Source organism: Penicillium alfredii (assembly GCF_028826965.1).
Source record: "Penicillium alfredii strain IBT 34128 chromosome Unknown utg000011l_segment0_segment0, whole genome shotgun sequence".
NCBI lineage: Eukaryota > Fungi > Ascomycota > Eurotiomycetes > Eurotiales > Aspergillaceae > Penicillium > Penicillium alfredii.
In genome coordinates this window covers 2,328,768-2,355,346 of record NW_026622708.1, presented here as the reverse complement: position 1 = coordinate 2,355,346, position 26,579 = coordinate 2,328,768, and the positions used below count along the sequence as shown (strand labels likewise).

Below are 26,579 nucleotides of genomic sequence, written 5' to 3'. Positions count from 1 at the left end.
GGCAAAGCCACCTCAAGGAGACATCTCCAGACCGGTGGCGGATTTTTTTAGGCTGGATGGAAGAACCATTGTGGGTGCGTGTGATAACCCCCTCTCTCAGGTGTCAAGCTATGCTTTTCAGACCTCTTACTCTCCTCTTTCTATCAGTCACTGGCGCAGGCGGTTTAGTAGGAACGACCGTAACGCAAGCCATTCTCGAAAGCGGCGGCGACGTCGTCTGCCTGGACGTGATGGAAGCCCCCAACCAAGCAGAATGGAGTGAGTAACTTCTTTTCCCCATCAAAAAAAAAATTCGTCATGGGTATACAAGAAACGCTCAAATAACACCGAATACTAGCAAACATCGAAGCCGCCGCCAAAAAGTACGCACGCACCGTCTCGTACCACCAGTGCAACCAGCGCAGCGACGACGAAGTCACAACCGCATTTGCCAAACTCGCTCCGGCCCTCCGCCACCCCATCCGGGGGCTTGTCGCCTGTGCAGGCGTGTCAGACCACGGGCCCGCGACCGAGTTCCCGTCCAGCTCGTTTACGCGACTCCTCGATGTGAATGTCACCGGGACGTTCCGTGTCGCGCAGGCTGTTGCGCGCGAGGTCGGGAGGAGCAATGACACTGCCAGCATGGTTCTGATTGCGAGTATGAGTGGATATGTGTCAAACAAGGTAAGTTTCGATACCCATCGAAGTACAAGACTTCCCATTGTAGCTGAAACCATCATGTTTGTCAAAAATATAGGGCGTCGATACGGCTGGATACAACTCCTCCAAAGCGGCCGTCCACCAGCTCGCCCGCTCACTCGCGGCCGAGTGGGGTTCTCGAGTGAATATGCCTCTGATTAGGGTGAACTCGCTCTCACCGGGGTATATCCGCACTGCTGCTACCGCGGAGGCGTTGAAGAGGCCCGGTATGGAAACTCAGTGGGTGGGCGATAATATGTTGTATCGCCTCAGTACGGCGGATGAGTTTAGGGCACCGGTGCTGTTTCTGCTGGGCGATGGGAGTAGTTTTATGACCGGGGCGGATTTGAGGGTTGATGGGGGGCACTGCGCATGGTAATGAATTTATCTGTAGAACTATGAATGATTGGTTCATTCTACGTTCATTACTATCAAAGGAAGGGGAACGATGGTGAAGCTTTCCAACTTCATTCTGTCAAACTATTTCATTCTGGTGTCAATCTAGCTTTTGCTGCCAATAATTTGAACAACTTGGACGAAGCAATGCAAACAAGAATCCAATCTAAAAACCAATCATAATGATACTCTTGTGTTGTTGGACCATCTCGTCGATCTCGCTCTTCTCTTTTGCCTCCTGATGAATGGGTAGAGAGTTGGGATTTTGTGTGGGGCTTGGATAGCTCTAGGTGGAGCAAATACCAGGTCATTGCTCCCTTAATACAGGTTAAAGATTTTTGTCAGAAAAATTAGATAATTTTAGCTGCTAATATACATGAAGGCCGACAAAGAACTTGTTATATAAGTTATAGGTCCAAACCATTCGAGTGCCAAATTTTGGTATGAACAAGTCGCTAAATACCGCAGATATAGATAGAACCTGCCAAAATATATTCCAAGATACTGGAACATTATAAAGTTGGGTTTGATTTAAAGAAACCCCCAACTCTTCCAAATAATATTTATATTGATTCTTAACCAGGTAATTAAACCCCTAATACAATTTCTTTTTGTAGAAAAATGTTACCATACGGAATTGTTCGCTTTATACATAAACCCTCACCCTCTAGAAAACGGACAACTCTCCGCACTCAAGACATGTCAACAATGTCATAGCCTAAATCAGCAGACAGACAAATAAGACCTTTTTTTTTTTCTTACTGTCAGAACACTGGATGTTCCAAAATGCGGGGTTTATATATTCCTGGAATAATCGTAGGGAAAAAAACCCCCTTAATGTAGCTAATATCTTCCGCCAATCTCTGCTCGATAATATACGAAGCTAACCCCGATAGATTGCTGAGGTTTCGTACTAATTCCAGTCTCAATGTGGCAGTCCCCGTCATGCTACCCGGTGCCGTCGTCTCAGATGGCTTGTCTATAATTTATCCACACCGGAGACTCTTCCGCAAACTGCGGAGTCGTGGAAAAAATGCTGTCGGGATATAAGGATGCCCAGACTAAAGCGTGCACCGTTATTGGTTAGTTATTATTCTCTGGATCTTCAATAAATTAAGTCTACTGCTAGACCTTTCCATGCTGTCTGTTTTTTATCCGGAGCGTGCAATATGAGAAGGGCCACTCCGTGCTCTATACAGAACATACACCCACCAAGTCTCGGGCTGGATTTCTCACGGAACATACAGATCAGTCTATAAAAGCTCCATAGGATCTAAAAGGACAGCTATTGTATAACATTCAAGAGAAGAGTCAAGTCCATCAGTCCTCCGGGTCTTCTCTCAGTTTCTACCCCAATAGAATAGCCGACCACGAAATCCAACATGGAATCTTTCATTGCTCCCCTCTCCCTCATCTCTCTGGCCCTCGCCGGCCTAGGCAACACAGCCGGCGTCCCGACCAAGACGCTGAACCGTCGCGCTGACTTCTGCGACCAGTGGGGAACAGCCACGACCAGCAGTTATATCGTCTACAACAACCTCTGGGGCCAGAGCTACGACACCAGCGGGAAGCAATGTACAGGCATGGACTCGCTGAACGGCAGCACGATTGCCTGGCATACGTCGTGGACGTGGTCTGGTACCGCGAGCTAGGTTAAGAGCTACGCCAATGTTGCGCTGGATTTTACGGTGCGGACGATGAGTAGTGTCAAGAGAATCAAGTCTGTGTGGAAATGGAGGTACGCACGAGGGCAAACTATAGAGAGATATCCTCGCCTTATCAAAAATTTAGGAGTATGTGCTGACTCTTGAATAGCTACTCGACTACCAATATCGTGGCCAACGTCGCCTACGACCTCTTCCTCAGCTCCTCAGCCACGGGCAGCGAGGAGTACGAGATCATGATCTGGCTCGCAGCGCTGGGTGGCGCGGGCCCCGTCTCCTCGACCGGGTTCGCCGTCGCCTCCACGACCATTGCCGGCGTGACCTGGGGCCTGTACGAGGGCATGGACGTGAGCATGAAGGTGTACAGCTTTGTGGCATCGTCCGCCATCACGAACTTCTCGGGCGACCTGCTGGAGTTCTTCAAGTACCTCGAACAGAACCGGGGGTTGAGCTCGAGTCTGTATTTGATCAAGGTGCAGGCGGGCACGGAGCCGTTTACTGGTTCCGCCGCTCTTACTGTCTCCTCTTATTCTGCAGCCGTCGCATGAACAGGGATTTTCAGTAAAGAAAAAACCGTAATGATTGGTGGCGATGTAGAGGAGATGATGTGTGAGAATGATACCTTTGCAACAAGTGTTTCGGATAGGAGTGCAGTAAGCATTGAATGCGACCCATCTTTGGCTCTGACTCGAGTATCGTATGCATTCATGCAGCTAACACGTAGTCATCCTAGAAAGCGTACGAAAAGAAGAGCTGAGCTCGGCGTAGCGAGTGTTTCAGCTAATGACTATCATGCCCGCCCGCACTGCATCTCGCTAGCCGCTGAGTCTGACGTGGATGGCCTGTCTGAAACCGACAGCTTTGTGGTTGCGAAACCAAGCCATGTTTCAGGTAGCCGGTGTCTGGGGCCGTTATGGTAGTCATACTTCAATGGCAGCCTGGAACGAGCGACCAAGCATGGTCGCCCAAAACAACGTCTGGCCCGATGGATCGTAGTAGAGCGACGCGCCCGCCTCGAAATAGAAATGCGTTTGGTAGATCAGCCAATTCTCGTCCTAAATTCCTTGTTGCGTTCTCTTTTTAGAAACTCGCCAGTAGGCATCAAGTGGAGCGCGGATGTACCCTGGGTTTGCCGAAGCGCGGAATCGCTTCTAAGAATAATCAGCGCGTACTATCAATAGCGTCGGTTGAACAGACGCGACGAGCAGGCTGCCGATTTAGCAGAAATTAGAAACATGGTCGATTAGCAAGCGCTGGTGGTGGGGAGGAATGTAGGCGCTGGCGAGGGGACGGGCGCTTATATAGATGCACACTGGGTTTCGGGATGGACCTGGAACTGCTTTTTTTAGACAAGACGATCAGGTCCCCTCGGATCATTGCATGCATTGGCACCATGTACCATGTTCTTTTTTGCTGGTTCAGGGGGAAAACATCAGGCCGAACAGGTCGAGTCGATACATCGACAGTGGAGGGGGGCAAACCCCTCTCGAGTGCCAAGGGTGAGCAGTAGCTCCTGGATACGCACAGGCTGGGCCCCCTGAAGGGAAAGCAAACCTTGGACGCAAGTAGTCATTCTGTGGAACACAGGTTAACTCCTCGAATGCGAGGAAGCCACCCCCAAGAACTCTTCCTGACGAGTCCGGGCAAAAAACACCGCGGGGAGAACATCATCTGGCATGTTCTCTCCCTCGAACACGCTAACTCGTGGCGCGACGTGTGACAGGGAGAGTCATTTGGGCATGGAATCCGCACAGACATCGGAAACGGACAGGTTCGACGGGGTGATTGGGCCACTACGGCGCCAAATTGAAACGGATTGCCACATTACTTTTTTCTCCTGGGCTATCGAGGGCCTCCAGTGGGTGAAATGCGATCGGTTGAGCTGAACCCCCCTTCTCCCCGATCGGATATCTGTTCGCGCCGGGTTAAAAAAGGAGACTATGTATAGATTCATTCTCAGGATGGAATGGCGATCCCCCCGCGTCTCGCACAGGAGATGTGAGACGGCCGCGAGTTTCATGGATCTCTCCAGTGTAGGAGAACAGGACAGGGGAAAGAAGAATGATTCGCCCCTGACGACTCCACCGATCCGCCGTGGGTCTGTTGATCGCGGACAAGCTGAATTGCCTTAGTTTGAATAGTAATTCTACAGAGATACAGAGAGAAGGAGACAAGGGAATAGAATAGAGCATAGAGTATAACACGATAGAGATAAAAGAAAAGACTAGGAGTCTAAGAGCAAATTCAACGAATGAATCCAGGGATGCGAGACGTGTCTGATAGACAGCAATAGTGTCTCCCCATGATTTGCTCCACAATCCCAATGGAGTCTCAGCGCGAAGGGGATCATCTCAGATCCAACTATGCAGGCTCTTTGGGTCCTTGCTTGCACACACCACGCCTGGGCGCATACCGGTCGAAGTGCTATATCTACTGCGGTATTCCCTCTCCATTCTTCACGGGATTCATCCGCATGCTCCACGTCGTCATCCGTTCTTTTCCTTCTTTTAATTCTTGACCTCTCTCCCTCACGACTGCTCTGAATTCTCTGCATTCTGTGAAGTCTTTGGGTTTCTCTCGAATCTACGGTTTTCAATCTATCGAAATTGTGGGCTTGTGTCTCTCGCAGCAAAATCTCCGCTTCGGCAGGTCTCACATTTCTGGGGAACCTCAGTTAGGGCTATCGATAAAAGAGGGTTGACACGACAACCTCCTATCCTTACTGCCGCATTCTTTTGCTTTTTAAGCTACTTGACTGCTCGATCCTGCTGGCTCAGGAATTCTCATCTCGTGGTCGTTTTTGTTCAACTCTTATAATACCCTGTCGTTGCTTTTGTCGTTTCTGTGTCGTTTCGCTTCTTGTTCGCTCCATCTATACACAAAGCACATTGTCTCGTGGAGATCTCTGAGACAATCTCGCTGTCATTCACCTGCGACCCGCTGAGTCCCTCCAGGCAACGGGGACTAAGATATAAAAGGCTTCAATCAGCCTGTTCGTTTTTTTCCCCTTTCCCTTTCCCACCGTGCATTCACCATGAACCACGCCATGGATTCACTGGCCCTAAACCGGGCAGCTCTCGACGAGTTCGTCACACAGCGGGTATCGCGGGAGATGGTGAGCTTCCTGGCACAGCAGGCGTCGCAGGTCATCCGCTGCGAAGCCCATGTGACCAACTCGATCGGCCACCACGGTCAACCGACGCCTCCCTCCACGCCGCCGCTTGATGCCGATATGCCGCCGCTGCCCTCCATCGAAGCCTTCATCGCCTCACTGGTCGCCCGGTCGCAGGTCCAAGTGCCCACGCTCATGAGCTCGCTGGTCTACCTGGGCCGTCTGCGCGCCCGTCTGCCGCCAGTGGCCAAGGGCATGCGTTGCACCGTCCACCGCATCTTCCTCGCCTCGCTCATCCTCGCCGCGAAGAACTTGAATGACTCCAGCCCCAAGAACAAGCACTGGGCCCGGTACACGGCCGTCAAGGGATTTGATGGGTTCGGGTTCTCCGTGGCCGAGGTCAACCTGATGGAGCGCCAGCTGCTCTTCCTGCTGGACTGGGAGACGCGCGTGACCGAGAAGGATCTCCTGACTCACCTCGAGCCGTTCCTGACTCCCATCCGTCTGCGTCTGCAGGCCCAGGCACGCGAGCGCAAGGCCGAGGAAGAACATCAGCGCAAGCAACAGCAACATCGCGAATGGTATGTCACTTTCCTGAATGTCTCTCTATCTGACCCATTAGCTTACCGATGATCTCTCTCTCTCCAGGCGACGTCTTCATGCATCGGCGGATCTGCTGGCCAGCCGTCTACGCCGCCAGAAGCTCGAGGCCCGCGGTGACGGCCGCCGCGGCTACGACACCTCTGCTCGCCGACTCCCCACGCACGTCTCATGCCCTAGCATGCACCAGGCCCAACCGTCTCCCCAGTCTCTCGTGGAACACGATCGTTACAACCCCTACCACCGACACCGCACCTCACCCCACCGACCCGGCCGCTCGACCTCGCCGCCATCCGTCCGCGACGTTCCAGGCCTCTCCCACGCCGAGACCTTCAACTCGCTCTGCTCGCGCTCCTCCAGCGTGGCGCCCAGCTCGCGCGGCACGCCCGCCAGCATCAGCACATGCTCGTCACACGGCACCGACGACGTGTTGGTGACAGAATCCAACACGAGCCCGTCCGTGTCGTCGCTGAACTACAGCTACGTGCACGTTGGCGCCCTCGAGCCCAAGAAGTCGTTTGAGCCGATCCGCCAGCCCAGCAAGAAGATGAAGGTCAACAGCCACACGCATGGCAGTGGGTTCGTCGCTCGTTTCCTGGCCTCGGCTACGGGTTCGTACATGGGCGGCCGTATCGGTCGACCTCACGTTTGAATCGAGCTGGTCTTGGTTTTTTTTTTCCCCGTGGGTGTGTCTTACTGCCGTCAACTTTTAATCATCTCATCTGATACTTTCCTGGCTTCTATCGCTGCTCGAAAGTATCCCATTTCCTCATTCCCCCTTCATTATCTATTTCCGTTACCATTTCACTTTTTTTTCCCTTTACATCCTTTTCCCTCCCATTTGCACGGCAAAAAGCATTCTCTCCGTTGATACGCATTTTTTGTGACAATACCTTTCATTCACACTGCTTTTGATATAGGAAGATTTATCTTCTTTCCTTTTCTTACGTCTCGGCGCTCTTTGCCCGATCTAGAATATCCTGTTTCGTTCCTGTCTTTTCCTATCTCTCTTTCTATTTCCCTTACGTTCGCTGTATACTGCATTCGCTCGGCGGCACAGCATTGGCGTTTTCGAGATAGGCGGGGTGTCCCTGGCGTCGCGGGTTATTCTTTTATCCTTTGGATTATTATGTGGCCTGGCTCGAGACGGTTTCTATACTCGCGGATTTACTCGGTAGAGACGGGTGGCGTGGGCGATGTATCTTACCTTCCCATGGCTTGGTTTGTATCTATCTTTTCGCTTTCTTTTTTTTTTTCTTGGTCCGAAGGAGTCGGGCGAATTCGATAATAAACTGAATTGGCTATTGAAATCCTTAACTCCTCTAGTCTCTGAGAATGAATAATAACAACTAGATTACGAATAGTATTGAATTTTTAGGAGGGGAGGGTTTCATGCGAGGATGGGATTCCCCCACGTTCATGCAAGGTTCTTATATCTCCTCGAGGGCAAGGAATAGATAGATGCAGGGAGCTAAATATCGATGTCGCCACGAGCAGACCCACCCACGTAGCGCCAGTGATCTTCTGATATGGACGGAGTTTTCTTTTACAGAGACAGATAAAAATATCAGGCATGGATTACATATGCCAACGCTAGATCAATTCACAACTTATTGAATGACCGATGCAGAAGCGTTACTCATGGCCATCTTATACTACCAGCTAAAGTACCAGGTATTGCGCAATACTACAGAGCCGGAGCCTCCCAGTGCTCGCGCTTGATTTTCATCACGGCGGACCTCTTGTGCGGGAAGCTGACCTCGCCCTCCTTGTAGAAGCCATTATCCTGGAGATAAGAGATGAGTCTATCGAGAACAAATTAGCACGGCACAATAAACCATCAGCAATACTCCAAATGACTCACTTGGTATTATCGACCCGCGGCTCCAACACCACAGTCTCCGTCCTCATATCAGCCAAGAAGCAATGATGCACTAGGGCGCTGAGCCAAATAGCCACGCGATGGGAACCACGGAACTCCTGTTCACCCACGAGCAAGTGGATGCCACGGTCATAGTTGCCCACATTGTCCAAGAGCCGGCCCAACCGGTCCTCTTTCACCCAGTAGATCTCAAAGTAGCCGAACGGTTTGCCATCCCAGCACCCGAACACGGGGAAGCTGTGGCGGCTGGTCAGGTTGGCAAGCAGGAACTTTTCCTGGTGAGACTGCGGGCCTCCTTCACCCCACATGGCTTCGACGCGTGGATCGTTCATCCACCGGTGCAGGGTCTCCAGGTCTGATGGCATGTCTCGGCTGACATGCTGCTCGATGCTCGTGACTGACGCACTGAGGGCATGTGTGGGTGTCGAAGGACGACTAATATTGTTTATAGATCCCTGCGCCGATCCCGATTTGCTTATCGGGACAAACGGTACCCGGAATGACAGGTACTGCTTCACGCTGGGGATGTAGCGTACGTAAAACACCTCACCCTGGTGCGGCGGTTTGGGCCGGATGGGATGCCGTACGTCATTCGTGAAGGTGTACTGCGTCGGCGGAGGCGGGTAGTACGTCGGGAGATGGCTCCCCGAGGAGAAGGGCCCGACCGAGGTGAAAGGACCAGAGTTGGCCGTGTGGAAAGTCGCCTCGGCGGGCGCCAGGGTCGACGAACTCGACGGGGTGGGCAGTCTTTCCCGAGTCGGGGATGCGCGACGGGACTGGAACGGCGTCAATGACGGAGACGCCGGAGCGCCGCGTGGCGTGAGCGTAAACAGAAACAGGCGGGGGTCAAGCTGCCAGAAGGTGCGCCGGCTGACGAACATGTTCGTCCAGCTGCTCGAGTCTCTCGTCTCGACGGGCTGAAACCCAACAGAGGAATCCTCGGTGGTGACAAGCCCCATGCGCTCGAGCTTCTGCAGCAGGTTGCGGCCCTTGAAAATGCCCTCCCGCTTAATATTGACCCGCCATTCGCCCTTGGGTCGTCCCTGGTGCGGCGTCTTGCTCGAGGCTGGCGTCTCCAGACGTAGGTCTGGCTCCGGTTCATGGAAGTACCACCACAAAGTGGCCCAGAGCATCATGGCAATCTGGCGCGTCGGCGAGATGACCGGTTTGTATTCGCTGGAGGGCGGGTTGACAATATACGAAATGTAGAGACAATCGCGAGTCAGGGTCGGGGTCTTGAACGGAGTGGTCTTCTTGTCCTCCTCATCCTCGGAGGATTGCTCCTGGTCGGTTTCTGGATCATCTTGCGTTTTCGTCTGGTTATCGTGGGATTTGTCCGTGTGAATGATGATGGTCCAGCCGGGAGGGAAGGTGGAGTTGTGTGTGTTCTGATCGGTGGACTTGAAGGTGACGCCGCCAAACACTGGCGACACGGTGAAGATCAGCCCATTGGGGAGGTGGCAGGTGTTGTGTCGCATGATGCAGTCTGGAATGACTTCAGTTAGCCTGTCAGGGCGGGTGGATATTCGACTTCGGGTGCTTGGGCTGCCCCTCACTTGCGTGGGGGAGGGGGGGCAAAGTGACACGCCAATGACCCGCCCAAAGCTCGCAGAATTTGCATTCAAAATTGCAAGGGAGACACGAGACAATCGGCGTAACTTGGGGTTAGCAAGAGGAGGAAGAAGAATTGGTTAAGGGACTAGGTGAACTTTCCAAGGAACACTGATGCTGGCGATGACGACACATGCCCCTCCTGACACCGACACTAAACACTCCGCAACCAGTAAACAATAAACAATATCTATGCAATGTTCATTACTACTAACACAATGGCTAAGCTCGTTACTAACAATTAGAAATCTTCCACGGTCGTCCCCAATTTCCGGTCTCGCGCCAAGCGGACCAGGTCGCCGCCCGTCACCAGATCCATCAGACCCAATCCGACGCTCTTGAAGATGACATTCCCACGCTCGACCCACTCGCGGAGGCTCTTCTCTTCGTCGGCCGTCTCTTCTTCGGTTGCTCCGGCCTTGCGAGCTGCTTGTCGCACCATCAGCAGCTCGCCCAACTCGACCACCTGGTTTGGCTTGATCCCAGCCTGGATGATTTCGCCGGCTTCCTTGATAGCCGCGTCAAGACTGTCGACCACAACAACCCCACTGCGCTTGATGTGTTTGTGGAAGTGGCGGTGGTGGTGTGCGTGCACGGTGACCTCGTCGCGAAGAATGTCAGGGTGAATCTCGGCCATGTGCGACTTGTACGAGCCGACAGCACTAATCAGACGGCCCTTTTGTCGTCCCTCGCGAGAAGTGAGATATTCAGCGGGGAATAATGGTTCAATAGACGGAGTACAACAGAAGATGGCGTCGGCTTTGTGCACATGCTCCTTGAGAATGCGCTCGTACTCGCCAAAGTCGGTGCTCATCGCGGAAAATTTGATATCACGGCGCCATTCGGCATTCTCCGGCATGTAGATATCACGCAAGAGCTGCGCAGCACGGTGGAAAGACCGGTTGACAATGTAGACGCGCCGGATGTCTTCGCCCCGCAAGATCAGAGCCAGGCGGATATGCCAGTAGGCCTGAGTTCCCGCTCCAAACACCAGCAGGGTGCGCACCTTCTTGCGTTTATTGAAGATCATCAGGGAGGCCAGGGCCGTGCGAAATGCGGTCAGCTCGTGTGCGTTGATCAGCGCGAATGGCAAGCTCTCGCCATCGAGTAAAGTTACACTCCCTCGCGGCGAAGTGTCGCGAGTTCCTGCCCCGGGCCAAGCACCGAGAGTTCCTGAAATGTTCGAAGCCACCGGTTGTTGGTTCACACATCCGTTCAGCAAAGACGAGCTATCGTTCTTACTCTCCGCAGTCCCGCTACTCCCGCTGGTGGTGACCGTCGGGCTAACCGAGTTGCTGTCCTCCTGTGAAGAGCCCACGGACAGATCACTCACGTCCGACGATAGCGAGCTCACCGAGTTTCTCAGAGAGGCTCGTGATTGTGATGCGGAAGTTTCCCCATCGTGGCTATCAAGCCCTCGACGCTCTACCGCGCACCCCGCACTGCCCCCGTCCTGCAACGAAATCATCTTGATGCCAAGTGTTTGGCCCGTGCTGGCGGGCATGAAGAGGGTGGTACACCCATTCTGGCGGGTGATGGCCGTTCGCTGTGGCTGGTAGGCTGCCGAGCAGCCTTGCTCTTGCGATCCGGTCGAATACTCTCGCAGCGCCTCAGCGAGGTTTTTCTGGAGATCGAAGATCTCATCCCGGGTGAGGGAGAGCAGCAGAGTGCGCAGCTGCGACCGGGAGAGGACGGTAAGCGGCATGTAGGGCGGGGGAATCTGATGAGAGAAGAAGATGAACGAGTCACGTAGAGGTTTTATGGAAGTTGAAGGATCTGGTCCAGTTTTTGAGTCAGCTCACCCACTTCGAACGGCGCTCTCACCTTCGCCAAGCAGCGGAGTTAACATACCTCGCGGAGAATAAATCCACAAGCCCGATCCTGAGACAAGCCCAGCTGAAACTCCGATGAGAGTGAGATGTGGAGAACCTTGTGGATTAAATCAGCTCGGGTCCGACGCTGCGCATTCGCATTCTCTGAGGATGACGACAGCCACGCCTTTTAGGGCGGGGAGTTGCGGGGCGATCAGCACGACGGAGTCAATGATACACAAATCCGCGGCGTGAGGAGATAAATTATTGTACCGTAGGGCCTGTGCCAGGTCAAAAGACAAGATACATTCAGGAAGGATGGCCGATGCAAAGGTAGCCCAACGTTGCCGCATTCAGCAGGCTAAATGCGGACCGTGATGATCGACACTGTATACTCTCGAAACTCGACGATTTTAATTGTTTGATATGAAAGAGCACTTGGGAGAGTGTTTAATGAGAAGAATCAACATCGTTTACGGAAATATTCGAATCTGACACCCTCGTTGACGTATCGCGACGCTTTGACCAGTGTATAGATGGAAAATCCCCGACAACCCAACGTCCCCTATTTCTGTTGTTATTGCTTACAGGGCGCGATGAAGCAGAGTAATATCTATGGATATTGAGCCTGAATATAGTGTACCGACTTTTTCAAATCCTTGCATTGAGAATTGATTTCCTCGCATACAACCCCCCTGTTCTACATCCATAACCCATCAGTTCGCTTGTACCTAGATTTAGAGCTTAGCCCGAGGCAGTCCTTGGGCAACCAAGCTTGTGCAATAGGGTTCCAAGATGGTTGGCTGATATGGTCTTTGCAGATCTATTCGTCGTCAAAGCAATCCCCAACGTGGGCGCGCGATTCCGCCAGTCCACCACCACCCTCGAGACCCCAGCCCCTACAGTTCCCGCATCTAGTGGTGCTGCTGGAGTGGAAATTTAGTCAGGTTGGCGCGGTCAAGGACCTACCTTCGACTTTGCTCGATATAGGCTCGACGCTGGAATTGCCGTTTTAAATGGCTGTGTAGCCGAGGGCCTTAAGCGGGCGGATGCGATGGAGCTTTGTTTTGCAGGGGATTCGAGGACTGTCGACGGTCTTAAAGTCTGGGACTCATCCTACCGTCGTGAGGGAGAGTATCTCGTCGCCGTGGGGGTGTGGAGAAGGCGGGCATGAGGGCAGATTTTACGGAGGCTTCGATTAAGGGGACTCGGCATCTGGAAGGGACTAACAAATAGATCTTCCAGAGCGGGTTCCCTATACAGATAGGACGACAGAATTGACACGGGTACAGAAATCATGAAATAGAGTGACCTGCAATAGAACTATACATCCAGTGTATACAGTGACTGCCCCCAGGGCTAATATCAAGCCCATGTGCAAGACCCAAAACCCCCCCAAGAAAACTCCAGCCCAGTTCCCATCCCAGATCATCCCCAGATCTCGGACTCATCTTTGACCATATCATCTTCGTTTAATACGCGGAGACCTTTCTCGCGCTCCTCGCGCTTCCGCTGACGCTTGTTCACCATCCGGCCCGGCGTGAATGGTGTTACCGGGGTAAACGGCATGTAAGCACTATACGGCGTGGGCATGCCCGTGATAGGCCCATTGCGTTGTTTCTCGGGGCGTTCCAAAATAGTTGTCTTCGTTGCTGGAGCGCTCTGCAGCGGATATGCCTCACGGAATGGTAGATTCGAGGTTGGCTGTGTCGGGGGGGCTAGATTCAGGGGGGCCGGAGGGCGTGCGCGTCCAGGAGGCTGCATGGTTTGCGGAGCTACCGGTACTCTGGTGTTGGGAGTCGCCGGAGGAGGACCCGGATGATAGATGCGCGGGGACATGGGCGGCTGATCGTGTCCATAGGAATGAGGAGTAGCCATATCCGGAGAGGCAAGAGGAGAAGAAATCGGTAGCTTGCGAACCGGCAACCGTGGGGAGCGCAGTTTGCCCTGGTCCGGTGAGGAGCGGGTATTCGAGCTGAATAGCTTGGACAGGCGGGAGCTATGGAACATCTTAGGCGATTTCAGCGGGCCCATGGTCGAGCCCTCGGACACACGGGAGGCGCGATCGGTGAATGGGTTAGTGTACTGGCTATCCCGGGACTGGGCCTGATAGTCCTGCTCCTTCGCCGCGACATTGAACCCGGTGGACTTTTGGGCATCATGCTCCATAACTGCAGCATAGAGCATCTCCATCTGGTCTTGGGCCCGTTGTCGGTCCGAGGCCACCACGGCCTCGTCGACAGTTGTCATACTGCCGTTAATCGATGGCTGAGAAGGTCCTCCTCCTTTAGCCAGGCTACCCCACGAATTGGTGAACCCGCTTGATTTGCTTGGGCTGTGAAGATCCTGCGACATAGGAGACACGGGACTGGGATCTATGCTGACGAATTTGGCCGGCTTCATCATTTCCATCTGCAGCGAGTAATTCGAAGAATGAACTGTCCGGCGCAGTCGTCGGCCGACCACGAGAAGAAGAGCTAGGAGGATCGCAACAAAGATCACATAGGCCGCAGCAATGCTACCAATCTGGATCGCGAAGAGTGGCCTGTCCAGCGGGGAGGCTTCGTTGAAACCAGGCGTTCGTTTGGTATTCGTCTCAGAGTTTCCACGGACGGGGACTGCCCAGGCAAGCAGAAGAGCGATGAGAAAAGAAGATGCGAGAGGAAACGCGACCAGGGTAGTCATTTCCAGCACCTCTGGATATATGGGATCAGAGAAAGGAGAGATGGGATAGAAATCAAGGGGAGACTTGAGATCGACATGTGCGATGGCACACGAGTGGAGGAATGCATGGTTGAGTGATGGGAACCCACAGACCTCAGAGACTTGGATGTGACGAGGTGAAGATGCCGCGGGGCTGCAGACGACTGACTGTCGTTGGTCGCCGCTAAGCGCTGGGGCTGCACGATCATCACCCGTCAGCGGCCAGTCAGCGAGCGGGCCTGTCGTCGATCACATCACAGACTATACTAAGCAAAGACCCTAATAATTCTAAAACTGTCAAAGACTTTGCTAAAGTGGTAGGGAAGGCTTAGAACATGCTAAGAGTGAGTCAATCTACTATTCCGTCAAGTTTACTGTCTGTAGTGAATATCCACGGAAGCAGTTTAGATTGATCTACGATATTGGCAATGAGCCTTGGTGTTCTAGTTCTGATTACAGCCAAAACCAGCGTTCGCTAGTTACCATCTTACCCTAAGAAATCTGCCCTTCCTTTGCTCAAGTACAAAAGACCAATATGCCTGCTCACCTTTCCGAGCTTAGGGTTTTAGGGTTATTGTGACCTCAAGACTTCCGTCTCCCTCTGTCAAGTTAACCAGTAGATAGACAATTAACATAATTGAGATCAAAGGGACGGATCTCTTCTTCGGGACAAAAGTTCTCTAGCTAAGAAAAGATGCTAACATAAATTTTGCCTTACTTTGTGCCTGACTTAAGTATACCTCTTACCCAAGCATCGATGAGATCCATATATCTAGAATTCAGAGACATAATTTCAGGGGCTATAGGGTATCCATGGGAGATCGATAGCAATAAATTTGTGATTCAAGTTCTATCTGGCCGAGGCTACTGCAAAGGGTTGCTAGATATGACGGGTTCTTTAGGGCACTTGGCAAACGGGGATGCCCTTAGTAAAATAGACCAGAATTATTAGGCAGTGCGGTTGATCGTGTGTTATAGAAGCTTCATTCACATCCCTTTTGCGTGTTCTCTCATAGCCCCAAATCTAGGTCTAATCGAGATCTGCATAAACTCGGTCTCCAATCAGCTTGAATGTTGTTCGTCAACAACATGGATCTTCTACTCCAATATGACGCCAGACCAACTCCCATTCAAGACTTTGATCTCTTTCATCGCGTTTTCGGGTCGTCACCATTGGGTCTAGAGAAAAGACAGAGACCAGAGGTTCATAGAATGTAGGGTACTAGTGTACAATATAAAAGCAGATCTAGAGCTGATTTTTCAACTGCCCAGCTTCGTTTGAAACTCTAGTTCTGGCTGGGAGGCTTCTGGCCCGGCGGAACGCCAATGAGAGAATCCCGAGCATCAATCTCATTCCCTTGGCTCGGCGGCTTCTGTCCTGGCGGGAAACCAATGAGATCGTCCTTGGGAGCTGAGCGAGCGAGTGAAGAATGAGTGTTATATCACCACAAATAGATAGATTCCCACCAGGTACTCACCAGGCATAGCCGCGGCGTTCGAGACGGCCGCCACCCCAAGAGCGAGGAAGACAGTCGTAACCTTCATTATGACAGGCTGGGAAGAGAGAGTATGAATAAGGTAGGTCGAGGATGGAAAGAGGAAAATATCAAAAAGGGGAATAATGGCCCAGCCTTATGTATAAAGAGAGATCGACCGGTAGGGCCCGAGCTTGGCCCGCATCTTACAGTAAGACAAGCTCCAATATATCAGGGGATGCCAGGAATCCGGCCCCGGGGGCGGACGGGGGAGGTGAGTCTGTAGTATCTCGATCCGCGAGTCATTCTCACTGATTTGCGACAGAGTTGGGAAAGATGTGCTCGAAAATGACGATCATCGCTGATCCTCCTAGATGTTTGATTAAGTTGTGTTTCCCACATCAGCCTAATCTCGTTGCCCGGTAGGAACAGAAGTACCACAACGTAGATATCCCCCTTGCCAGGGCTTGACGCTGTTTATCTCCACGGGTGGAGTGTCAGAACGTTTGAGGTTTGAATTAAAACCGGTCTACTGCTAATTCTACTTCTATGAGATGGATATAGTCGTGGAGAGGTACAGTATTTTGGCAAGAATAGCTCATATCAATTCTCAAGGCAGGAGGCACTCGCTGAGGTGCCCGTCTTTCGTCCACAATGACTCCTCAACTTCATATCCCCTCCGCAGGATTACGGCTACATTTCTTGCCCGATCACATCTCATACCGCAAGCTGCAATTTATTCCATGGGCCACAAGTTCTCCGCCATCCACGGGGTCAAGTCCGACCACTTCTACGAGCCAGGCAACGCCATCAACGAGATCTGGGTCGGCGACGTCGAGGTCGTTTCCCGACTACCATTTGGCGATTCAGACTTAGAGCAGGCCGGATGGCCGGAGGGAAACTGGCCAAAGATCCCCTGGCACCATTTCATCATCCCCTTGAAGCGGGACGATATCTACCTCATGAACGGCACCCTTCACACCCAACCTGGCACTGGCGTGAAATGTCCGATGCAAGTGTTACCACAAGGGGGGTACTACAATGTCTTCCGACGAATTGACCCAGGATGGAGCATATGCATTGGGTACATGATCTTCTTCGGCGCTTTGACCTTGTTGCGGCTCACCTGGGATGCCGCGACATTTTTGCTCTGGATTCTCATGGCTCTGCGAAGTCAGGGTGCTAGGACCCCGCTGTGTGCGACGGACATCGAGACGATGAAAACAGCTTTCGGGACTTACGTGAAAAAAACGATCCTATATTCTCTCGCCACATTCGGCCTCATCATTCTGGGCTTACCTGCTTTGACCGCTGGCGCGGAGCAAACGGATGTGACCACCTTTCTCAATGTTACTTGTGGGATGTTCATATTCATGCTCGTGTTTATGAGATGTCTCGAGACTGCTGGGCTGTGGTATTTTCGATCCCGAATCCTCAAGTTATCGCGGCGGCCTGCGGAAGTCGAGCTCGAGAGTGGGAGTGCTGTGGAAACTCCCTCGATGTCCACTCAACACAGCCAACCACCTGAGAATGAGACGGAGATTCGTTCACCAGCTCCTCCGTACCAAGCGGTAGAGTCGAAATAACAACTCCGAAAGTCTACTGCAGAACCCAGTGTCGACATCGTCCGGCGACATCCTTGATCAGCAATCTGCGTGGACAAGGGTATACATTGTGCTTGTTTTGGGTTAGAGGCGTTTTGTCTGCCGATGGTGTCACTATTCATATAAAGTCCCACTCGTTGTTTGTCAAAACAGGATATATTCATATACATTGATGCACTTGCAACCATGTCTAAGTAGCTGGCGCAGTCATCAATCAACGGAATGACAGGGCATCCCCGGATCCAGCCAGGTTGAGGCCGATGTCATGCATATCGTACACGTTAGAGTAAGCCCAGACAGCCTCTCTATTTGGAAAATAAATCCCGCCAAAATTCCTTGAAGCCATATCCCTTGGATTGGTCCTCTTCGGACACCCGGACTGACGACCCCGTGCCGAATGAACCGAGCACACTCGCCGAGGGAGGCGGAACAGTTGGTGACGGACTCCGTGCACGCTCGGTCGCTCGCCGTCTGATCTCCTCGGCCAGACTAGGCGCCACATCGGCGAAGCAAGAGTTGAGCTCGCGGTCGAGGTTAACGTAGGGTTTATGCGCCGCCGGCGGGGCCTGGAGATTGTAGGAGCGCGTAAGGGTGTTCAAGTGTTTCACGGCAAGTTCATGGAATGAACGCTCCATGGCGAAGTGGCTCGGATCTCGCAATGGCGGGAGATGTGGCAGTGAATCTTCGTGGCCACTTTCCGCCTCAGCCGGTTCATCTCGCCTCCCGGCTTGGGAAACAATTCGACCGTCCTGATTAATTTCGCTGGCGGTTGCTTCATCCGGGGCTGCAGAATTTCCGCCTCGCATTGAAGCCTCGAATTTGGTCTTCTCCACCAGGCGTCTCTCTGCAGCGGCGAACGCTTTCGCCAGCTTCATTTGCGCATCTAACGATCCGCCCTTGCTCGCAATCAGCCTCGCCGCGTGCCGCCTCCATTCGGCGCGCAGACGTTGCCGGAACCGACTGGTTTCAGCTGCTAGTTCCTGCTGTTTCTCGATCCATGGCGGCACAATCTCCTGCTTCTGGATCATCTTGTTCATAAAGTATGCGGTAGTGTCAATGAACGCACTGTTAGCGTTTTGGTCTGTCTCGACATTGACTCCTTTGCCCCGACGGATCCTCTTAAATTGGCCGCGAGCAATTGCGTCCTCAATTCGTTCATTGGCGAGCGACGAGAGGCCCTGGATGGAGATGGGCATCGAGTGTGCTCCCGGCGTTAACTTTTCCCTCATCTCCCGGCGCATAGTTTCTCGCTCTTCTTCAGAGAAGCCGGGGCTCTGGCTCAATGTGTACGTCGAGGTGCGCTCTTTCGCTTCGGCTATCCGCTCGCCTGGGGATCGCTTGGGTTTCGGGGCTGGTTGGAGGTTGACCGGTTGGGGAATCTTATAGGGGGTTCGGATGGGTTTGCTTGCGTCGTCGAGCATGCGCAGGGCCGAGTCACGAAAGCTCTCTGTACCTGTCCAGGCGGGGGCTGCTGCAATATCTCGAGAACCCTGGCCAGCGCTAGCCTGTGAATGAGGAAGAATATGCATCAATCATAGGTTGATCGTAATTGGGTTCAAAAGGCTTAGAAGTGGATACGCACCGGCATATCAACAACCGAGTGGGCAGCGGCATGATCACTCTTGAATGAGGCTGCCGCTACGCGCTCTTCAAGCTGTTTCTTCAACTCCTCCGAGAACCCCGCATGCTCCATGTTGCGCCGCGCCGACCGTCCGCCTTCCAGCATCGCATCCTCAGTCATTTGGGCCAGCCGACGGGTCATACCGCCCTCTTTTTCGTCATCGTTCGAATTCTTGGTGTTGTCCTTTTCCTCCGTCTTGGGCGGGGAAGAGGACGCGGTTTGTGTCCGCGGACATGCTGAGAACCGTCTAGCGGGAGCTATTAAAGCTCTTCGGGGATGTAGCGAGGAAGCATTGCGCAGCTGTGAGATATAAATGCATCTCCCTGTCATATCCGATGACTTCAAGGGGCAGATTGCAAGTGCACCACAACAGAACAGTGAGTGAACGAGGTCGACCAACGCAGTGGCAACCCGATTGGGATGAAAAAGATGCTTATGTCAGCCACTTCCGCGGAGTTCAAAACGGCCCATGCATGGACTTCGTTTCGTTCCTACATTTTTTCTATCAGCCGTCTGACTTCTCAGTGATGTTGACAGTAGGTTTCAGAATCTCGATTTTCGTCCGGTGTGCTTGGCTGGTACAACTGGCACTGTAAGTGACGAGGGAGGTCGGTTTTGAAATAGAGGCTGCCAACAGAAGCGAAAAGTAGGTTAAGCAGCTTTTTCTCGATATCGACAATGCCCGTCACCAAGGCCTTTTTCTGATACTTGGTCGTGTTGCACTAGCGAGTATCCCCACCAACCACTGATGCATACTCCATGATGATGTACTCAACGTCAGCCGCATTTCCAGTGGTAGAAGACCACCCATAGACTTCTGGGACTCCCTTGGAACGGACGAATGTCAGTTGGGACTTCACTAGCAGTCATATACACCTTCGAAACAGATATCCAGTATAGGATTTTGACGATTGCCTTGAAGCCATCGTCTATGGTGGCTAGGAATACACGACTGAAACCACCTTCACTCAACTTGACAAGGCTCTTGACGCTTCCATGGCCAACATGTTTCGCAATGGAATGTTGAAGTGCGGCGACATCAAATCGCACATGTCGTTCGCGAAGACGTGATTGCTCATTGTAGAGGAATCGCCCGGAAGAGTATGAAAAAAGATCATCGCTGGGCTTCGAGTCTTCGTTTCACAATCAGCTCAATATAAAGAAAACTATGTTCAAAACTGACCCATAGATATTCGGCACGAGTTCGAGAGCTTCCTTGGTTTTGAATTGAGAGAAAGGGGACAAGTTAACAATGCAAATGAACAAAAGCGAGTACGAGCATGTAGAGTCTATATAGACATCGATTGAGAGAAATTGAGAATTTATCATTTGTGCTAGCTCTGGATAGACGATACAGGGCTGTTATCCAGACAAGGCAGTTTGGTGTCGGAGTTGCCGATGTTGCCCGTACCTGCTCATCGGGTCACGTGGACGTGATCATGGGTTCGAATCCGATCCCGACATGGGCTCTCCCGTTCTGGTCCACGAAATCATCGCAGCACGCCGTCCGCCCTTCCTTCCTCTCCAGCGCTTTCCGGTCGCTGAATCCCTCATCCTCTGCCAATATGCCACCCAAAGGCAATGTCTCGACCAAGCTCAAGCCGATGCGCCTAGACACGATCAGATTCCTCCGAGTCAAGCGACCGAATACCCAACAAGAACAGAACCCGTGTGTGACCGTGATGTCGTCAATGCTGAGTACGTCCTCCTGTCTCTTGCGCAAAGCCTCTGAACATCCGAATTGCCCCCACCGAACCGCGACGAAAATTCCGGATGGGGCTTCACGTTGTCCTTTTTTTTTTTTCCTTTGCGAGAAGTTTGCTGACACCTAATTGCCATTAGACTGCTGGGCCTCTCAGGGATATGGCACTGAAGGATGCGCCGCTATGGAGATGCAATTGCGGAAGTGTATGGATGGCACGGTACGTTGCTCGTTGCTCCTGTCGCTCCTTCATTTGGCTCTCCCGATGATCACTAACGACTTTCTTATTCTTGTATGCAGACCAAGTCAGAGAAGAAGAATAACACCGTCAACTACCATCTGGGGAGAATGTACCCCAAGGTCATCCCGCCGCGGAAGAAGGAGGGTGTCCTGGGCTAAATTGGGTTCTTCGAGAGAAGCAAGTCACTATACTATGTACTGCTATCCGGCGTTTCGGCTTCAAATCCAAAATTCTTGTACAATACAGTTAGATTCATTCACAAACAAGACTTTCTTTGATAACGAGTTTTGGGGTAATCAAGTCTCTGGCTCTTATACTGAATCGGTACTTTTTATTTGCTTATTGTGTACAGCCCGAAGATATGACTGTAAAAGAGGCTGCTCTAGTAAGCACACAAAAGTTTAATGGGCAGCTTGGATCTAAGGTGTTAATATATCCTTCAAACCGTCTCAACATAGTGTATCTTACTTCTAAATCTTTCCGTCTGGAAACCTTGTGTTTCTCGAAGGATCTCGTGGAATAGAATGCTGATCTCAATATGAACACTAGAACCCCCCCTCGGTTTGACTTCTATTTACGTACATACGGCCAAACTAGCTATTTTTATATTGTCTCAAATTCCGTTATTTTTCTCTTGCGAATCTCATCTTCGCTAACATCGCTCATGCCTGTTTTATTCAATCTAAGGAATATCAGATAACAGAATCCCGAAATTGGTCTTTATTATGGCTATCCACGTAAACAGCAAGACAAGCTTTTTACTAGTGAGCTCTGACGAGATACGCTATAAAGCAAGATTGTATGTCCAAATTACAGCTCTTATTCATTTCGACTGGCGGACCGGGGTATATTCAAAAGCCCAAGTGTGACATACTAACCGGACGAGAATTGGTCAAAAAAGCCCTTGGTAAGATATACACGCGTACACTGCCACCTGTTGGCCCTCGGTTGACAACAACATCGTGTGGTTACGTGTCAAGCAAGGCACACTGGGGGCGAATAACTATGGATCAGACATTTTTTTCTCTTAATGTTGGAGGCAATTTGGAGAGAGCAAGATTATAGTCTCGATTGCCCCAGTTTATTCCGAACATCTGAACCAAAAATAGTCTGCAGCTCAATAGCCCCAGAGACATCATCAACGATATTGAATGGAGAATTGAACGACGCCTTGTAGATGCATAGGACCTCATTCAGGGCCATTACAAGGTTGTATCTTTTCTTTTAAGCGAACCTTGGAAAAGTTGATTGAGGTTTCGGGGGCGGCTTGGATCCACCCCGAGGTCAAGACGGGGCTGCCGAAACAACATGTATGCAATTGAGGACGCCCGAACACCTTGCCCCGGCTCAACCTAAGCCGGCTCAGTTTCGAAGGAAAGTTAAGCGAAGGCTTGGGGGGAGCTTGACTTGACCGTCAAGATGGGGCGGGGCGGCCCCAGCATATCCATAGATGTCACTGCGGAGCCTCGTGGTTTTGCCCTTCATTCTCTGCGGGGTGCGGAGATATTCTCTGGGGTTCGCCATGCCAGTCCCGCTGATTGAATCTCGTATGAAGATATCAGCAGATACAGACTATGTCCTCAGTAAGTTGGCATATCTTCAAGTTGAAGCATGAAAGGCAACGAGCTGGCTTGTATGGTTAGGGCTATATAGTACGACGATGTTTGGGAGGAACACCAGCATAGAAGATCATAGTGGGTCTCGCCCTCATTCCACGGGCGTTAACAGGCATCTCCTGAGACCCCATATCCCCCATTATACATTGACGTCAAGGCCATGTAGCGAGATAACGCTGCGGGATTTTCTTGCAGCTTCTCTGGGAGGAATTGGGGTAATGGAGGCAAGATGAATATAAATATGTGGTCGATGCTCGCTCCTCAGCTCTTCTATTATCTTCGCCAGGGATTTCTCAAACTCCCCAACTCTTCAATATCTCAATCAGACTCGATATCTTATCGCAATGAAGCTTCTCAATCTCCTTGCGTTCGGTGCCTTTGCAACCCTTGCCTCCGCCGCGGCTCTCGACCCGAGAGGTGCCGATGTCGATACGCCTGTCGTTAAAAGAGGAGACCATGGAAAAGGATACAAATGTGTTCCACAGAACGGCGATTGCGCAGACGGACTTTCTTGCGTTTGCTCCATTTCGGGATGCGAATGTGGCTAAGGTATCGTTCACTCAAACTGATATTTGTCCGTTATAAGTATGCTAAGGTTGATCTCTAGTGCATCTCGTTAGTGCAATCCACACCGAGACTATTCTATTCTTTCCCTCGAGCTTTGGAGAGAAACCAGAATATATTAGCAGTTTAAGAAATATTGGAATATTTCAATATCGGGTATGGCGTTGTAAGCCATATTATCTTTTAGAGGTTTAGGCAATTCAAGCAAGATGAAGACCACGATACAGCTGTCGTTCTCATATAATTCCAAGTAATCAAGCAATTCTCAAGTGAATAGACAGAAGTAAAAGACAAAAAACGTGTTACAAAATGCCAAGGAACATACTAGTGGAACTAGGGGTGCAAGTCAGTCAGAAGGCCGGAATAAATGTCCAAAGTAAGGCGAGGGCGACTGCTACTATGGTTCGTCTGTTGGTGTAGCGTTTCTTATATCATTCCGGGGAGAAGGAAGAAAACAAAAAGAAAAAGAAGATAACCCACCGGCAAATTTATGTAGTAGCTTTGCAGTTACTCTGAACTTCTAAGCGCTCTTGTGGTAGCCTTTTCCACTCAGCTCAGTCGAGTGATGGGAGCTCACTGACTGGAGACTCGGAATATGAGCTTCGAACTGTTTTCGACGATTGTACTAATATAAGAGAATGGATGGACATAGATCGAATAAACTATATGTGTATCTATCCTTGGCTTTTGAACTTGTCAATAACTTTCATAGGACTTGGGCGGATCTTTGAATATCTTCGCACCCTGATCAAGGCTTTTGATGAGGCTAATATGGATATTAATCACCATTGCCTGCGGGCGCTTATGATAGATTCCAGTTTCTTCCGCAGTCAAGTTGATGGCCTGCATCCAAGATTTTGACTCTACTCCGAGTCCGTGACACTGGATTGATTCTTTCGCACCCAAGAATGATCAGAGTTTGCTGATTCGCGCATCCGTACAGTATAAAACCCCTGTCTGCCATTTTAAGAATCCTTTAAAAATGAACCGATGGCATTTTCGTCTCTCGTGGTCTGTCCATTGTGAGTTTCGCACCATTTATTCACGGCCCGCCCCGACCAGCTCAAATTTCAGGATCAATTTGTCTCCTCTGGGCTTCACCGTGTAAGCATCAGTTGCTTCCACATTCTCATCGTCGACAATAGTGGTGCGGAAGTTGGTATAAATCGCAGCCACAGCCAGCTTCATTTCTGTTTTAACCATCAGCACCATTGCAACCCCAAAGCTAGGTAACTTCTTTTCCACATCCATACCTTGCAGTGCGAGATTGCTCCCCACACACATACGCCCTCCACTCCCGAAAGCCCAGAACCACCGGCGCCGTTCTTCAAGATCAACCGGCGAGTTCTCGTCCACGAGCCATCGCTTTGGCTGCCAGCTTTCCGGCGCAGGGAAGACGTCCGGGTTGCGGTGCAGTGAATAAGCCTGGGCATTAACCCTCGTGTTGGGAGGGATATCATCGTATCCGGCCAACGTACACGACGGATACGGCGTTACCCGCGGCTGAATACCAGGAATGGGAGCGTGCAGTCGCAGTGTCTCGGTGACTATTGCTTCTAGCAATGACAGACTGTCAATCGATTTTGGAGGCGGTAGCTCTGTGGACGCAGAATAGGAGATCGGGGGCTGCAGGGTCAACAACTCTTTCTGAAGCTTTCTCTGGACCTCTGGGTGCTTTGAGAGCTCCCAAAGTAAATACGTGAGGCCCACAGCGCTGGTCTCGTAACCGGCAGTGAGGTGGTCATACATCTCGCAAGCGATATCGAGTCGTTGCTGGGCGCGGTCTGGTTTGGAGCCCGTCTCCTTGGAAGAATGCTTGTCGAGACTTTGTCTCAACTGTTTATAGACAACGGGCTCCACTCCTGGTTCCGTGGACGTGAGTGACTGCTCGGCTTTGTCGCATAGATCAAGGGCCCAGGCATCGAGCATGGCATTGGCGTCGTCACAGTACTTGGGGATCAGACGAATACCAAGGCACTTCATCCACCCGGACAGATGCGGCACTTCCTGGTGATAGAATTCATAGGGCTTGCGACACAGGTACAGATGGAGCCAGTTTTTGCGGAACGAATGATCCTGCAGGTGGTTGGTCCCATTCTGGAGGCCAAATAAATACGAGGAGACAAAGTCCATCGTGAGTCCCTGATTCAGATCATGGACGTCGACCTGTTGGTTAGATGTCGCTGCTTCGTGGAGAATAGGGAGGAGGCGGCCGAAGATGACTGCATTTGAAACCACCCGTAGATGAGGTGATGTCTGTAGGGTCGATTTGGAGTAGATATTTGACAGCATCCTCTTGCGGGTTGAGTGAGCTTTGCTTCCGGTCATGGTGAACATGCTAACGGTTCTATGGGTTCGTTAGCCATGGAGATACTAGGTGAAGCATGCTTCAGATATCACCCACCCAAACGACCCAAAAACTCGTGGGTACCAGTCATGTTTCTCGAACCCGCCGGTATACACCGACTTGATCCCTCCATCGACGCAGTTGATAGAGATCTCTGACGGTCCGAGTCTGACAATCGGACCAAGGCTTTCATGCGCGGCCTGGATAGTTCGATTGTTCTGACTACTAAAACGCTTCCAGAGCATCCATACTGGAGATAAGGGGACACTCCAGTGCACGTTGGGGATCTTGGACAGCGGCGACTTGAAGACGGGGTAAATGATGCCTTTGTATACGACGAGAACGGCGACAGCCAGTGCGGCCAGCGTTGTGATGGAGAGTGCCATTTTGACTATTGAGAGTCTTGCAAAACGCTGGACTTGGGTGCTGGAATACAGAGCTGCAATGTACAACCCCACGGACTCTTTTATGCTTCCGGTCCAATTCCGCAGTTGGCAGCAGTTAGGTAATTGATTCACAGACCCCGCTTGAGGGACGCTGCCTGACAGCCGAGATCCAGAGGCCGATTCTTGGGTGGTAGGTCCTGAGGTCCACCAGTAGAACCGGTAGATGTTCTTGTCCAACGAGGATGCGCTTATTACTTTTCTGCTTGCGCATCCCCGCGATGATAAGCGAGATAAGCTACAATGACATAACGTTTTGTCGGGGTTACCCACGTTGGCTGTTTTATTGTCCTTATATGTTTTGTTTTTGCCAATATCGAGTATGATATATTGGACACGAATATACTAAAAAAATGAAGAGTGATGCATTGATCAGAGGTAACCACAAGAACCAACTATAATCTCCGGCATTGGCCTGTCTCAGAAATAACTTCACTTATTCTTAGAATTTTTCCCTTAATAGATCGACGGCCTATAAAAAAGACATTTTTGATCCGGTCCAATAGAAA

The 26,579-nt window shown here is 51.4% G+C and overlaps 11 protein-coding genes across 11 annotated transcripts; 5 read left to right on the top strand and 6 right to left on the bottom strand.

Moving 5' to 3' along the window:
* Positions 1–110: 110 nt before the first annotated feature.
* On the top strand, positions 111–1,057 carry NUU61_009307 (uncharacterized protein; the record flags this gene model as incomplete). Its single annotated transcript, XM_056659832.1, has 3 exons — positions 111–258; positions 338–663; positions 737–1,057. 3 exons carry the CDS (start codon positions 111–113, stop codon positions 1,055–1,057), a joined length of 795 nt encoding a protein of 264 aa, XP_056508125.1.
* Positions 1,058–2,456: 1,399 nt separating this feature from the next.
* Positions 2,457–3,286, top strand: xgeA (putative endoglucanase; the record flags this gene model as incomplete). The annotated part of the gene is made up of 2 exons (XM_056659831.1): positions 2,457–2,698; positions 2,890–3,286. 2 exons carry the CDS (start codon positions 2,457–2,459, stop codon positions 3,284–3,286), a joined length of 639 nt encoding a protein of 212 aa, XP_056508124.1.
* A 2,486-nt stretch (positions 3,287–5,772) lies between these two features.
* Positions 5,773–7,102, top strand: NUU61_009305 (cyclin family protein; the record flags this gene model as incomplete). Its single annotated transcript, XM_056659830.1, has 2 exons — positions 5,773–6,431; positions 6,499–7,102. 2 exons carry the CDS (start codon positions 5,773–5,775, stop codon positions 7,100–7,102), a joined length of 1,263 nt encoding a protein of 420 aa, XP_056508123.1.
* Positions 7,103–8,137: 1,035 nt separating this feature from the next.
* Positions 8,138–9,810, bottom strand: NUU61_009304 (GNAT family N-acetyltransferase; the record flags this gene model as incomplete). Its single annotated transcript, XM_056659829.1, has 2 exons — positions 8,138–8,255; positions 8,315–9,810. 2 exons carry the CDS (start codon positions 9,808–9,810, stop codon positions 8,138–8,140), a joined length of 1,614 nt encoding a protein of 537 aa, XP_056508122.1.
* Positions 9,811–10,184: 374 nt separating this feature from the next.
* Positions 10,185–11,648, bottom strand: NUU61_009303 (putative proline utilization protein PrnX-like; the record flags this gene model as incomplete). The annotated part of the gene is made up of 1 exon (XM_056659828.1): positions 10,185–11,648. One exon carries the CDS (start codon positions 11,646–11,648, stop codon positions 10,185–10,187), a length of 1,464 nt encoding a protein of 487 aa, XP_056508121.1.
* Positions 11,649–13,182: 1,534 nt separating this feature from the next.
* NUU61_009302 (uncharacterized protein) lies at positions 13,183–14,439 on the bottom strand (the record flags this gene model as incomplete). Its single annotated transcript, XM_056659827.1, has 1 exon — positions 13,183–14,439. The coding sequence occupies one exon, from the start codon at positions 14,437–14,439 to the stop codon at positions 13,183–13,185; it is 1,257 nt and encodes a 418-aa protein (XP_056508120.1).
* Positions 14,440–15,743: 1,304 nt separating this feature from the next.
* Positions 15,744–16,002, bottom strand: NUU61_009301 (uncharacterized protein; the record flags this gene model as incomplete). The annotated part of the gene is made up of 2 exons (XM_056659826.1): positions 15,744–15,868; positions 15,936–16,002. 2 exons carry the CDS (start codon positions 16,000–16,002, stop codon positions 15,744–15,746), a joined length of 192 nt encoding a protein of 63 aa, XP_056508119.1.
* A 673-nt stretch (positions 16,003–16,675) lies between these two features.
* On the top strand, positions 16,676–17,518 carry NUU61_009300 (uncharacterized protein; the record flags this gene model as incomplete). Its single annotated transcript, XM_056659825.1, has 1 exon — positions 16,676–17,518. One exon carries the CDS (start codon positions 16,676–16,678, stop codon positions 17,516–17,518), a length of 843 nt encoding a protein of 280 aa, XP_056508118.1.
* A 323-nt stretch (positions 17,519–17,841) lies between these two features.
* Positions 17,842–19,487, bottom strand: NUU61_009299 (DnaJ family domain-containing protein; the record flags this gene model as incomplete). The annotated part of the gene is made up of 2 exons (XM_056659824.1): positions 17,842–19,041; positions 19,119–19,487. 2 exons carry the CDS (start codon positions 19,485–19,487, stop codon positions 17,842–17,844), a joined length of 1,569 nt encoding a protein of 522 aa, XP_056508117.1.
* A 1,109-nt stretch (positions 19,488–20,596) lies between these two features.
* NUU61_009298 (mitochondrial 37S ribosomal mS37 domain-containing protein) lies at positions 20,597–21,258 on the top strand (the record flags this gene model as incomplete). The annotated part of the gene is made up of 3 exons (XM_056659823.1): positions 20,597–20,855; positions 21,000–21,079; positions 21,160–21,258. 3 exons carry the CDS (start codon positions 20,597–20,599, stop codon positions 21,256–21,258), a joined length of 438 nt encoding a protein of 145 aa, XP_056508116.1.
* A 3,060-nt stretch (positions 21,259–24,318) lies between these two features.
* NUU61_009297 (cytochrome P450) lies at positions 24,319–26,013 on the bottom strand (the record flags this gene model as incomplete). Its single annotated transcript, XM_056659822.1, has 2 exons — positions 24,319–25,627; positions 25,685–26,013. The coding sequence occupies 2 exons, from the start codon at positions 26,011–26,013 to the stop codon at positions 24,319–24,321; spliced, it is 1,638 nt and encodes a 545-aa protein (XP_056508115.1).
* Between the last annotated feature and the right edge of the window lie 566 nt (positions 26,014–26,579).